The sequence below is a fragment of the Accipiter gentilis genome, chromosome 18 (genome assembly GCF_929443795.1).
Source record: "Accipiter gentilis chromosome 18, bAccGen1.1, whole genome shotgun sequence".
NCBI classification, from domain to species: Eukaryota; Metazoa; Chordata; class Aves; order Accipitriformes; family Accipitridae; genus Astur; species Astur gentilis.
This window is the reverse complement of record NC_064897.1, coordinates 22,048,611-22,062,537: the sequence shown is the minus strand read 5'-3', so window position 1 is coordinate 22,062,537 and position 13,927 is coordinate 22,048,611. Positions and strand designations below refer to the sequence as shown.

Genomic DNA, 13,927 nt, shown 5'->3' with positions numbered 1-13,927 from the left:
CTCTTAAGTTAAAAAAGGCTTTGGGTTGAAGTAAGAAGTGTATGCCATGTCTGAACTGAAAGATATTAGCCTAGCTTTGTGAACAGCACTAACTCCAAAGCTAACTCTATAACCACTCATCAGTAGACTATTTGGGGAAGGAACGGGTAAAATAAGGTAGGGGGATCTATTTTGCATTTTAAATTCTCAACTAGCAAATATAAACCCTCACTTAAAGTAGAGGAGCTTGCTTTGAGTAATTTTAAAAGGCATAAACAGAAGCAACCCTATTAAAAGTCTTAAAACAACATTTATTCAGGCAATATGAGAAGAAAGAATTCTCTTAATTGGAAAGTGCTTTTCTCACTCTCACCTTTCAGCTATTATTCACATACAACCAAAATCACATCTGAATAAATTCCACTGGCCTTCATTACATACCATCCAGCAATATTTATTTTCATATAGAAGCCTTAGTGCACAGGATAACTGAAAACTTCATTGAGAGAGCTGACTGTGAATTAAAGAGAAGAGACAGCTTCTAGTGTGAAGATTCAAGAGGGGGAAAAGATCTCCAAGTTAGATGTGTAAGGACCCAGAAACAGAAGGCTGCTTATCTTCAGGAAGTGAAAAGCAATGGGTGGAAGAGGGGGGACAAAGGGGAAAGTGAGAAATAACAACGCTCAAAGATTGCAGCTGTGTGAGAAGACCATGGAACAAGCAGATAAAAGCATAAAAGATGAAGCAAGTTCATTTGAATTAGACTCATGGGCATTAAGCAAGCCAAAATAGCAACAGTGTACAGGGGACTGTTCATTTTGTCAGAGAGAGGGGTAAGAGTTGAATTTTCTCATCTGCCACAGGCTTTCTGGTTAGTGGTGGGGATGTCACTCAGTCTGTGCCTCAGTTCCTCATCCATAAAGCAGGATGCTGTGCAGAAAAACCTCAAGTGGTTCAGGGGACAGTCAAGTGATAAGGACAAGATATGAATCTACACAGAGCTATACCTAACAGATCTCTGATGAAGGAAAAAAGGGAGAGAGAAAGACTGGGTATAGTGACCTGGCCTACCTGAATGTTAGAGAAGAACACAAATGTTACAGAGCATGACAGATGGATGTACAACCACAAGAAAGAGAGATAAATCTATGACCATAATAGCCTGGAGAGAAAGAAAAATTTTGCCGAATAAGAAGGGTGACAATGCACAGACACATATATTCAAATGACGAGGCTGACTAAAATTAAGAGCTGAACAAATATCTGAATGTACCCTCAAAGGAATGCTCTCTAATTTCAGAAAGGTGTTATTTGGGCACCAGCTACTGCCATGAATAGGAGGTACAGTCTACTCCTATCAAATATACAGGAAAAAAGCACGGGAAAGTTATAGACAGGAAGCAACAGGGTTCCTGCTTGGGTGTGAAAGAAGGGAAGGGGTGGGAAATTCCTTCAAATACAGAGCAAATGGGGAAAAGACCCTTGCCACACACAACAACTTCAGCCTAAGATGCTCACACACTGGAATTCTTCCATTCAGATATGAGTTATAGGCAGAATAGAGGGCAACTGGTACAAGTGGTTATTAAATAAGATACAGGCAGTCACAAGATGAACCTCATGTACCAAAAGAAGCAAGTAAAGGAGACAAGCAGTCTGCAAACAGACTGTCTGGTTGCGGAGAGGATCAGAGGGGCAGAGGAAACAGACAGCTGATCAGAGATGAAGTTTTCCCCGAGGGCACAAACAACACTCCTGAATACCTGTGAGTTTATTTGAGCAGATTTGAACATACAAAGGGGCCAGGAGGAAGCAGGGAATGGACGGCACTGAGGCAGCGTGTGGTCAGAGTGACAGTATTCCCTTGTAAAATGCTGAGGAACTACTGGAAATCTTTACTGTCCCTGTGTCCATTACCCACTCATTATTTCTTTTAACCAGTACTTGACAAACAGCTTTTTAACCGATAAGAGCGTAACCAACAGCATATGTATAACTCCTTGCTAACTCCAACTTCATTCTTCGCTATTTATTATTTTCAGAGTGGTAAGTATGACAAAGCAACATGCGTTAGCTGCAGGAGGCATGTCCCTGTCCCGAGCAGCCTGTTCCTGCCCTAGAAAGTCTAAAAGCATAAAAAAGACCATGGGTGGGAGAAAGCAAATAATACTGTCCCCTTGTTACAGATTGAGAACCAAGGAAGAGAGCTAGTAAGTGATTTTCCCAGGAGTTCACAGGAGGTCAGTGGCAAAACTGGATACTGAAACCCTCTGTCTTCAGCATCCATCTGGTGCCTCAGTTACAAGGGCAGTGCATCTCTTTTAAGGACAACCTCCTTCATTCTCAGAGTGTCCTGGAAACAGGAGACTTCGACTGAATGTATATATTGAGTTTATATAGCTTCAAGTCTTATTGAACCACATTGTATCTTTCCCCCTCTCTATTTCCATCTCCCTTGCAGTCACTTTTGGTCTGAGCTCAAATTAGCAGTACTACCAACTCCATCCACAAAGTCAACCTTTTTATCTACTTACAGTTCTGTTGGTGAAGTTACTGAAATCTGTCACTAAGATTTGCTTGATCATCTCTGGTGTGGAGACCACCACAAACATTTGGCGACCAATGTAATACCTACAAAGAAAGAGATATTTTAGCAGAGAATGACCAGCAGAGAACTGCCTCCTTCCCTAAAATACCTCTTTTAGCTTGAAAATACTTGCTGTGTATTCTGTATCACAGAAAATACATTCCCTGGGGTAAAGTAGTATTTTTTTCTCATCCCTCGCAACTATTAAATTAAGATGCATGGTCCTGGAATTTCAAGGAAACAGCTTAAAACCTTTTACTGATTAATCAATACTCGGTCAACATTTTAACATGAAGGTTTACACACTCTATGCTCACTATGAATTCTGTACAAGGTGGTATAGTATCACTAAACCAAACTACAGAGGGGCAAAACATTAGAAACCAACAACCCAAACAATCATGAAAGACCTACAAAATTGATTATCCTGCAGTTAGCCACATGAAATGTCATTCCATGGCAAAGCCCTGTCTACAACGAGCCTTTGCAGAAGATCCCCCCAGCATGGCTGCAGTAAAGGCACGCTTCTACTAGCACTGGAACTGAATGCGTCTCAGACCCCAGGGTCTGCATGTCCACAAACATAACCGTTTAAGAGATACCATCTGAACCTTACATAACAGAAATAGAAAAAAAAAAGGGGGGGGGGGGGGGGAGTTCAATAAGTATAAAGGAATTAATAAAACTTTAGAAGAAGACTGGGTGAGAAGGGTCTCACTCTCTGCTGGTACACCCTCTATCTCCCTGCTCCCAGTTTAATCCGATCTTGTGGAGCCAGGGTCTGTCCTTGGGGGCCTTCACACCATTGTGGATGCTGCAGAGATACTGGGACCCACCCCAATCCCACAACTCCTTAGGGATGCAGAGCTCCCTTTGCCAGCAGCATTCCCCCCCAAGGCCCACAGGCACTCCATGCTTGACTGCTCTGCAGGGGGAGGAAGAAATACCACCAGCAAGCAAAGGTTGCCTGCAGTCCCCTACCTTTGCCGATTGCTGGACCAGAAAGACTATGCAGGCGGCGCTGCCTTTGCTCTGCCAGGAGAGAGGAAGAGGAGGCTGGAGGCAGGCACAGGAGGGCCAGGCAGCTCAAAGCAGAACACAAGAGCAATACCACAGATACTGCAATACTGTGGTAATATCGATGCCTAATCATTGTGGTATGATATAGCTTAGTATCAATACATTGCTTATCACCTGTCTACACTGCAGCAACAGAACAGACAAGCAAACCCTGGGCTGAATTAAATTTAGCAACTGGAGGTTCCCATGGCAATGAAGCTGCAGCAGCACTGATTTCACCGAGGGCAAACAAGTCAGACAAGTATCTTGATTCCAAAGCAGGGTTTCACAGTCCACCTTGACTCCCATACCACCAAAACTCATAACAAACAAATGGCAGAGAAGAACAAGAAAATAATTTTCTACAGGAAGGAAGAGATCATCTTTTTTTTCTCTGGTGGGTTTCCAGAGGGAACTGTTATTTCCCAGATCCAACCCACGGGCTCCACTTGAACCTTAGATACAGGTGGTAGGCTCTATTAAAATAAACCTTTTTCACCTCTCCCAGTTTGCTAAACCACAGCAAAGTAGCTGTCTGTTAATGGTCAACCTTTTCTTCAGAATCCTAACAGGCACGTAAGAAAGAGCTGAGGCCTCATTTTAAAGAGCTTTGATCACAGTCTTTGGCAAAAGACGGTAATGCCCTACGTGCCCCTTCCCCGTGTACTTTGTACAATTTCTCTGGCATCAGAGAGGCAAAGCAAGCTCCCAAGGCAAAGACCTGTGCTGCTCCAAACCTACCCAGGATGATCAGCCATGAATACCGACCTCTCACACTCACACCTTGCTTTTCTCTTCCCCTCTCCCAAGTTCATTGAGCTCCTTGTCTCATTTAATGGTTAGTGACTGATGCTCCTCCGACACACAGCTTTTTGCAGGGACCAAATACCTAACACCAGATTCCAAATCTCAATCAGAAGCTGATTATGTCTACCCTGATAGCTTAACTCTGACCGCTAAAAGGCATCACATGATACATCATGCAAAGCACATATGTGCGTGAGACACACACTTCCAGGCTATTTCAAACTTGGGAAGTTGCAGAGCTCCAGCTCCAGTCCACTGGAATAACAGGACAGTACTCACAGTCAGAGTCCTTACATCACAGTGCACTTTGTGCTTGAAAGCATTCAGGACTAAAATTTGGGACAGGAGCATCTCCTACTCAAGCTGCTTTTATGAGAAAGTGACTCACAAGCCAAGCTTATGCAAACAAATCTATTCATCATCCTCCAACTCAGACCAGTCACCCGAACTCCCAGTTCTACTTCCACAGCTAAGCTCTTTCTTTTTTATTTACTCTTCTCTAACTTTCTATCTATAGGCACCTCTTTTTCCTTTCCTTATCCAGTTATAAATAAGAGAAGGAGAAGAAGGGGGAAAAAAATCCCCTAAAGCTAATAAATTGAAAATACTGAAAAAATACCTTAAATTGCTTTTTTAAGCATAGTTCTGCCTGCTGTTAAGGAATGATTGCTGTAAAGCACATGCAGAATACCATCTTTTATTGTACCCCAAACAGCAAAAGCTCTCTTCCTGGCTTTTTTCCATTCTCTTACTTTCTGTATATAATCTTTCTAACCTTTTCTGGAACACAAAAAAAAGAAGGTGTATATGGACATGCTTTGGAAGTCAAAACCCACAGGCTAGGAGCATGACTTCCATGATCTTCTCCTGAAGTTAAGGAAGAAGAACAAGTAATGCTAAGCATGAAACAAGATCATCTGAGCTATTTAATTTAGCAAACACAGGTCCAGAACCTGCAAAGCCACCAGAAAGATGCTTAACTGAGTTTTAACGTATTTTAAATCCTTTGCAGGATCAAGGCCTCAGTCACAAACCAAAAGGATATCTCCCAACTAGGTTTTGTGGGTTTTTTTCACTTGTTCTGAAATGACGAGTAAAAGATAAAATCCTCCTGAACAATAATCTATTCTTCCCAAGTAAATAACATATTCACCCCTGCCACGTAACCTCATTTTGATTCTGTATTACTACATGAGGATATCACCAGTCTCACATAGACTCAGATTTAGTATTGAACAAAACCTGATATTCTTGTCAGAAATTTAATAAATAAGAGTTTGAGAAAAACAATAGCCTCCCGGCAAGTGCATTACAAATGGATTCATGAATAATTTAGGACAGCACTTTTTATTAACTTTCTCTAGGTTAATCTTTTCACGGGGCTTGTCCACACACAAAAGTCCTACATCTAACTACAGTGATAACAGTACCATTACACTGCTTGACCCAACCCTTTGTAATATTTTCATGTAGGGCATTCAGGGTGTAATGCAAATGCTTGGGACTATCTAGCTCACTCCTGCAGAGAAACAAGAATGCGTAAATGTAGTACAGTGTCCTCACAGCGACACAACTCTGTCCACGTGGGAATTTTTTGCAATACTGCTATTCCAGTAAAAATAAATTTCATGACCTACGCATGAGTGTAATTTTCCTGTGTAGATGAGGCCTCAAGTTAAGTTATGCTGTTAGGGCAATTTTTATTACATTTCAGTTTAAACTGCAGCCCTCCAAAATAGAAAAAAAAAATCCACATTTTTAGACCAGCAGGTGAGAAGGTGAGACAGGAAAGACCTGGTACCAGTACATCAACGGCATGAGGACCATTAGCTTCCTCCAGCAGTTGAAAGGGTGGATGATGAGCCATCACCCCAGTAGGCTGCTGGTGCAGAAGCGGTCAGCCCTGGGCTGCACTGTCCCCAGGAGAGCCAAGCAAAAAGTTTTTCAGAAGTGTTCAACAGAGGGCATGGACCTACTCCCAGAAGTTGTGGAAAAGGCAGGCTGCACTCCAGCTTGTTTACCAAAGGCTTTGGAGGTCAAGGGGTTGGTTATGTTACACTATATTGAGCAAAGGAAGTTAATCTGCATCCAGAGTGTTTTAATAACTGAAGAGGCTACAGACACCCAACACACTCAACTGCAGCAGTTTGGTTTGTAAAAGCAGACAAGCACCGCTCTTACGGCAACTAACGAAAAAGAGACTTCTGCCTTGTGTTCAGGTTTCACCCAAGATGCTGCGGTCCTCTTTGCAATGAGTCATTTACTAAACGGCTTTTATCCATAAGGAATAAGCAACAATCAGCAATGATTTCTGCTGTTTTGCCCATGCACCACCATTGCTTTCTGCAGAGATGTGGCCCAGGTGTCTCAACCCATGCCTAGGTGCCTGCCATGGCCGTGGTCACAGAAGTTACCCCACACTGGTAAGAGATGCCTGCCAAGTCCAGCTACGAGCTGAGGCAGGAGCAGTGAGACAAGGAACACTTTGAACTGTCCAATCCCTCCTGCAACACTCAAGCACACCACGTCCCTTTCCAATGTTTGCCAGGGCCCCCCCGGGAACGTCGATTTCTGTTCTCAAGCGATGTAGCAGATCAGTCAGCTACTTTTAATATAAAGGACCAATTTAGCATTATCCTTTCTGTGCCCCCAGGATCATTCCGGCCACACTACACGGTCATCTGCTGCCGATGGCATCCCTCAGGTCCTGAGCCACGGACGTGCTCTCTGAGCAAAGCTTACAGCAACGTTGCCTTGCCACGCAGGAGAAGATGCAAGTGTGTGCGCAGTACATCATGGCAAAGAGCCATATGTTTTTGTATAACACCCGTGTGGGAAACACCTGCAACCCTTTCACCTTGTTCGTAGTGCTGTTGTCAATTCACAGGAGACTTTGATCTCCCTATCTATTATCACTCCCATGTATTACAAACACATCACATTAATCACAAAACACATATATGCTGTTAGGCAATAAACAAGGTTTTGTTTTCTATGCTGCAGTCTGGTAAAGTACACAAAGATCATCTGGAAAGCTAAACGAAAATAGAAAATGTTATTATCTCTATCTTCCTCAGGGAAGAGCAAAGAACCAAAAAATAAAAAGGGGGGGGGGGGAACGGGATGGAACACGTATGCAAAGATACAGAGATACAGGGGAAAAGGCTAATTTTCTTAGGAGACACTTCCTTAAAAAAGAGTTCCTCGATCCCTCTGCCTCTTTTGCTCAGAGGCACCCATTCACTGCAGGCAGACAAACGCAAAAATTAGTAGTGCGCTGCTTGTTTAAAATAGGAATGAAGCTTGGCGTTACTTGCTTAATTATTTCAGAGGTCAGCAGATTGATTTGTCATGAGCATTGTCCCCTTCCAGCTCTTGCAGGCAATTCAGACTCTGTAGGACTAAGTGATACGTAATGAACAGCTGAAAAGCCCAAACACAATCTTCACAGAAAGGGTTACTTTGGGCTAGGAGGAAAGGAAAGGAGGGGACAAAAAATTGCCAGGTACTGAGAGTCCCATTATTAACTGTGTTATATTAGCAACTAGAGGCCTCCAAGGTCCCTGGGCCTTAATTTGGCAGGAGTTATACATAAATAGAAGACTTATTTTACGCCTGTGAAGTCTACAATTTAAAACAAACAGGAGCAACAAACAGCGGGGAAAACAAACAATGTCCTCCATTTTCCATCTGAGGGACTAGGGCACAGGCGGGTATGGAGGAGCCAGGAATTGCCAAGCAGTCACCTATTTTTTTTGACTCCCTGTGGGAACGGAGCTCCTCAGTTGCCACGTACACCTGGAAATCCCATGCCGGCTTTCTTCAAGCCGGGGGAAGTCTGTTGGAAAAGTCAGGAGCTAACTCCTGTGCCACTTCTCTTGTGTCCTGGGCTGTGACTCTAGCTGGCAGGGTACCTTCCTGGACTATTTTTATAAAGAACTGACGAACTGAGTATCTCTGGATTAGAGAACTGAGAAATGCACATTATGACTTAAGAAAAAAAAAAAAACAAAAGCAAAAACAAAACCCCCAAAACCCCACAATGGCCTAAAACCAGGTGAACTTATTGCACATGCAAATGAAGTCCTGGTAGCACTGAGCAGTCTCAGGCACAGAAAAAAGTTTCAAAGCACAGCTCTGCCAACACACACACACACGCCTCAGCCGGAGACTAATCCAACCCATTGTGTAAATTCATGAAAAAGACATGGCCACAGTGATTTCTATTTAAGAATAAATTGTTCCTCATTTCCTTTTTCGATGAACTACGCTTCTTTTCATGTCGTGAAAGCTTTAAAATAAGCACATAGAACTATTAATTTAATTCCTGACTGTATTAAAAATATCATGTAACAAGATGCCCAGACACTCGTGCACACTTTCTGCGCCGCTCTGTATTACTATGCATCCACCTCTTTGTCCACATACCCGGGATTAAAAATGCTATCTTCTACATACCAAGAACCTCTACACTATCTCAAACTTGCACCTTGCCAAAAGACCTCTGTTTTCTGACATGCTTAAGGAAGTATCAAAAAAGGAAGAAAATACTGGGATTATTTATATTCTCCCCACCACTAAAAGAACAGCTATTTTTAAAGGAGCTCCTCCCTTGTCAGGTGCAGTAAGAGACTCATGGTACAAAAGTAACACATTTAGGGTTGACAATAAGGAGAAGGAGGGCTGGTTGGGGCCACTACAAGGTACAGAGCTGGTAGAGCCTTTCAAGTACCTTACACCAGGGTGCAAATGAGATCTATTTCTGGGCATCTCTAACCCCAGCTGGGGTTTAGCAACTTGAGGGTGTCACACACATTTACTAATCCCTTCCCCCTTCCAAGTGAGCAGTGTGGAGATGCAGACTCTGCATGGCTGTGTTAATTCATTCATGAAATGAAGTAGATGACATTTACCCACATATAAGGAATGACAGGGATTAAATTAAGCTCACAAAGTGCCATGAAGAGAAAAAAAAACATCCCTGAATTATACAAGCATATTTGGCAATCTATGTCCATTTGGTTTTCTGAGGTAATCTGAATCCACATCCAAGTGTAAGTACAAAACCTCATGCCCACGTTCAGGGGTTGGGAAGAGAAGCAGCGAAGGGGATGGACAGCAACAGAATCGTTTTGATTCTTACTCCAGGTGGGCTGTGGGAGAAGCCAGGCGCCAGGGCAGCGTGGAGCCGTGGGGTCCCCGGCTGTGCTCCTCCGCAGCTGGGGAGCTGCCGCTTCCCAGGGCTGGTGGGGTTTATTTTTATCCTGGCAACTGAGCTAAGATGATTGCCACCACCGCCGCCGCCGCTCCGCGTGCTTGCATCATACTGCTAGCGCTGATTAGCTACATCAGTATTCCACTTCATTAATGCAAAATGAAAGCTGTAAATAGTGTACTGCTTTTATAGGATGCTACTGGAAATGAGAAGTACTGTGATATTAATAAGAAACCAGTTGCTCCTCCTGCCTGGGTGTGCGGTGCTATTGCTACTGGATGACGCTGAAAGCACTCATAGCTCTTCACCTCGGCAAGAAGTGCCAGAAGAAGGCTTCTAAATCTTTTCCCATGGTGTTTCCCACCAAGCTTGGACTGTATTAGTCTGTGTTTTGTTACCCGTGTTTAGACTGTGACATTTTCACCAAAGCTTGTTTTGTCTGCGCTCATTAAAGCACAGTATGCCTGACTGACCTCATGTGATGGTGCAGCAGACGTTTCCTGTGGGTTTCAGCATATTTCTGTGCCCGGCCTTTCTGTGGGTTTGCGAGTCGTGCCATGAGAATAGTGTCATCTCGGGCTCTTTGCACCTAATTCACTACCAAAGTATTCCTTTGCCATACCCTGGGAGAAAAACCATCAGGTTACTATTTCCAGAACACTGGATTACTATTTCTAGGGAAAGCTAAATCTGGGAGATAGCAAACATTCTGTGTGTTCAAACTTTACTTGCTACCACCTAAACACTGTTCATTTGTATGGACTTGTACAAGTCTATTATTTATATTCAACAGTGCTACCTATTTTTATCAGTGCAGTGAAAAAAAACCAAAAAAACCAGGCTACAAGATGGCTGAGGAGGATAAGCAGACAATGTTACTTGGGCTAAACAAGGGCAGCCTTTTCTCCATCTTTTTTTCCACGTAAGGGAGTGAGAGGGATCTGCTCAGCGCTTATCCTGATTTCTAGTCAGAAGCTCTAAGCAGCTTCTCTTGACATACAGGTAAGCAATTTCTGGGAAACAACAGGCAGTATTACCCTGGCAGGGCTACAGCCATTTTGTACAAGATAAATGGAGACAGAGCAGCGCACTTGAAGAAGATGAGGGATACAACTGTGATGCTACATTGAATAATATGGCTGAGAGAACACAGAAGAGGGGCGTGCGGCGCAGGGCAGCTTTCTAGCAAACTGAGGGGGACCCATCCAAATGGGTAACCACGAAGCCAGGGAAGATCCTCAGTGTCCCAGAAAGCTGGAGAGCACGTGTGTGTTGTGGTGCAGGCTCCAAGGAAAATTTGGGGACAGGGGACAAAAAGAGGAGAGCATATGTGCGACCATATGGAGAAAATGAAACAGGAAGGAGGTCAAAGGATTTAAATATAATTTACAATACTACGACATCACAAGATACAGCAAGCTATAAAACAGGTTGACTATAATAAAACCACAAGTGTAATAAAGTTGCTGGTTACACACCCATCACTAAACTTCATATAAGTAAACACACGTCAAGATGACTGAAACAAAACCTGTGTGATCTGACTTCTGCCTCTCATAAAGCATTTCTGACCATGATAAAATTAAAGTTTGTATTATTTTTCCTCCCAGAGACTTGACACCAGGGTACAAAAAAAAAACCATCCATAAGTCTGCATTTCTGCAACCTTCATCTCATATATATTTTACATATCATGGCCAGGATTCAAGTGTGACTAGAGTTTTTCACATCTCCAGTTTTGGTTAGCCATTTTAGCCCTGAAGGAAAGAAAAGGCTTTCAGAAAACACTGAGTATCTCTATCTGCTGAAAAGTCATGTCCTCATACATATCTTCAAAAGAGGCATTCAGAACAGAGGCATTCAAAATCAGTAGGCTGTTTCTGTTTGTTTTGATTCTGCACTTCATCTTTGATTTCTTCATAGGCAAGACAGCTCACGTGCCTCCTGTAAATATGATCAGCAGTGGTGGATGATACAGTATTTTATTTTTTCATGTGTTTGAAATAAACATATACATAATTTTCTTTCAGTCTACTCCTTCTTACTGGCATTCTGATCTTAAATCAATGAGAGCGCTACAGTATATGGCACACCATCCCTTTTTATTCCTTTGCTCTGTTTATGTTAATGCAGACGCATGCATTTCTGAAATAATACTGTCTTAATATTAGAAAATTCTAATTCCTCAATGATAGATAGGACTCAATATGCTGGGGTTTTGCATCATAAACATAACATGATGAAATGAGTAAGCCAGATTGAGTTTTGTGTAACTACACATGCATACACCATTTTGTTGAGTAAGAAAGACAACACTTCGACTTTGTCATGGCTACCAGCCTGAAGATATCTGGAGTTTAAGCAAATGAAAGCACAGTTTCATAAGTGGGAAGCAATGGGCAACCCATTCATCTGGTTTGCGTGTGAAAGACACAGATCCCAGCCAACACTGGACAGCGTTACTTAGGCAAGTAAAGGTTTGCCAGACTGGCCACGAGGGGGACAGTCATTGGGACTCGCTTTTCTTTCCTGATCTGCCTTAAAAACATATGTTGAAACAAAGAAAAAAAAGGATAGTAACCACCTACTGAGCTCCTGGGAATGTATTTTTTTAATGCTACAGCGTATAAAATGCACACAGGAAAGATTCATTTTTTTAAATCCTTGCATACCTATGGTAGTGTGTACTTTTTCTATACATTCTTAAGATCTACACACATACACACAAAATCATTTAATTTTGTTAATGCATTATTAAATGTACACTAAGCCCAATAAAAGTCATTTCCCAAAGCTTTATGCATTTATCATGAAACCACTAGCAGAATTCTTTACAATAAAAATGCTAGCCGTACACATGACCAAACTAAATTATCTTGGGAAATGGCTAATATCTGACCATGTGGAAACGTTAGAAAGCAGGGCTTTGTTATAGAACTAGAAGGAAAAAAATAGATGTATTTTCTTACAGAAAAATTGCAATGATAAAAATATTTTTAATAGTAAAAAACGCTGCAGCTCCAGGAAATCTTCCTGAATCAATTCAATCTGTGTCATGCTGGACTTTAAAAACCCATTAAAAATAACCATGATAAATTTCCTAACCTCTTTCAGTGCACCACACAGAAGACAAAGGAAACTGCAATTCAACAGATAGAAAAGAAAGAAAAGAATGGAAAAACCTGATAGCTTGTGCATCAGCGGTAACATCCTCGCTAACAACAACGGGCAAATCTGTGCCACAAAGGACGAGAGGAGCAGGAGTGATGTGCACAGCTGACAATGGCACTCCAAAGTAATGACTTCCAGGAAAATCTGCTGCTACAAATGGACAACACACTGCTAAGAAGTAGTTGAGTCACAAGTTTCATAACATGGCAAATTATTTCAGCCTAAAATCAGACGTACTGAAAAACAGGATGTATACAGCTCTGGTACAGCAACTATGAGGATAACATCCTACAAACAGCTAATATGCTCACCTGGTTTAAATTATTAAACCTCACTGAAATCCTTGTACGTTCAGGGATTTTTCGCAATATTTAATGTGCAGTTGTAATACAGAGATCATGTTTCAAACAGTAACATTAGTAAGAGCACTACCTAGTTGACCTATTTTCCATTTACCACCTTGTACATATTATCAGTTGTAACAAACACACTCCTTTTGCTGCTCCCCTTTTTTTTTTTTGAGGGGAAGGGGGCAATTGTATAACAAATGGCATGTATGTCACCATACCCTGAAACAACCCAAATCCGTGAGAGCGGAGGAGTACATTTAGTGCTCTCCTCTTCCACGGATGTATCGTTTCACCACGGAGCAGCAGATCCTGTTCGCCCACCTCCTTCTTCTGATGGCCAGCCAGGGCACAGCATATCCCACCGATGCTGGGACCCAATTCCCACGTGCACATTGCACACATTTGAGCTCTCTTCACAGCTGTCCCAAGCCCGCATATGGCTGCCCAGGTACATGAGCGAGATGTGGGCTCAAGAACATCTCCTCTTTGTCTCACTCATAGCTGCTTGGATGAAGACCTCAGGACTCCCATGGACCTGCCTCATTTCCCAGGCATCTGAGTAAATGTTATCGTCCAACACCGCTTTGCTATGTTACTCCCCAAGCCCTCTGGATCTCTGGAGTCTGCTGGAGTGGTTTCCTAGAGCCCTTCCCTCCAAATGTTCAAGCATACATGAAACACCAGCAGTCGTACTTAGGATTTCTGAGAAGGCAAATTCTGAACCAAAAATTGCATTTTTAATTGCTCAAAGTCTACCTA

General features: G+C 42.5%; 1 protein-coding gene across 7 annotated transcripts in view; it reads right to left on the bottom strand.

The window, feature by feature from the left end:
- The window catches only part of TBXAS1 (thromboxane A synthase 1), a 237,317-nt gene that overhangs the window by 128,769 nt on the left and 94,621 nt on the right, over nt 1-13,927 (bottom strand). For 6 of the 7 annotated variants that reach the window (XR_007508752.1, XM_049822403.1, XM_049822397.1 and 3 more), the window contains one exon: nt 2,514-2,610. The exons of the other annotated variant lie outside the window; for it this stretch is intronic. Coding sequence is in view for 5 of the 6 variants with exons in the window: in XM_049822403.1 (XP_049678360.1) it covers nt 2,514-2,610 (97 nt within the window). In the remaining variant the exon portion in view is untranslated. The remainder of the gene's footprint in view (nt 1-2,513; nt 2,611-13,927) is intronic. 7 annotated transcript variants of the gene reach the window in all.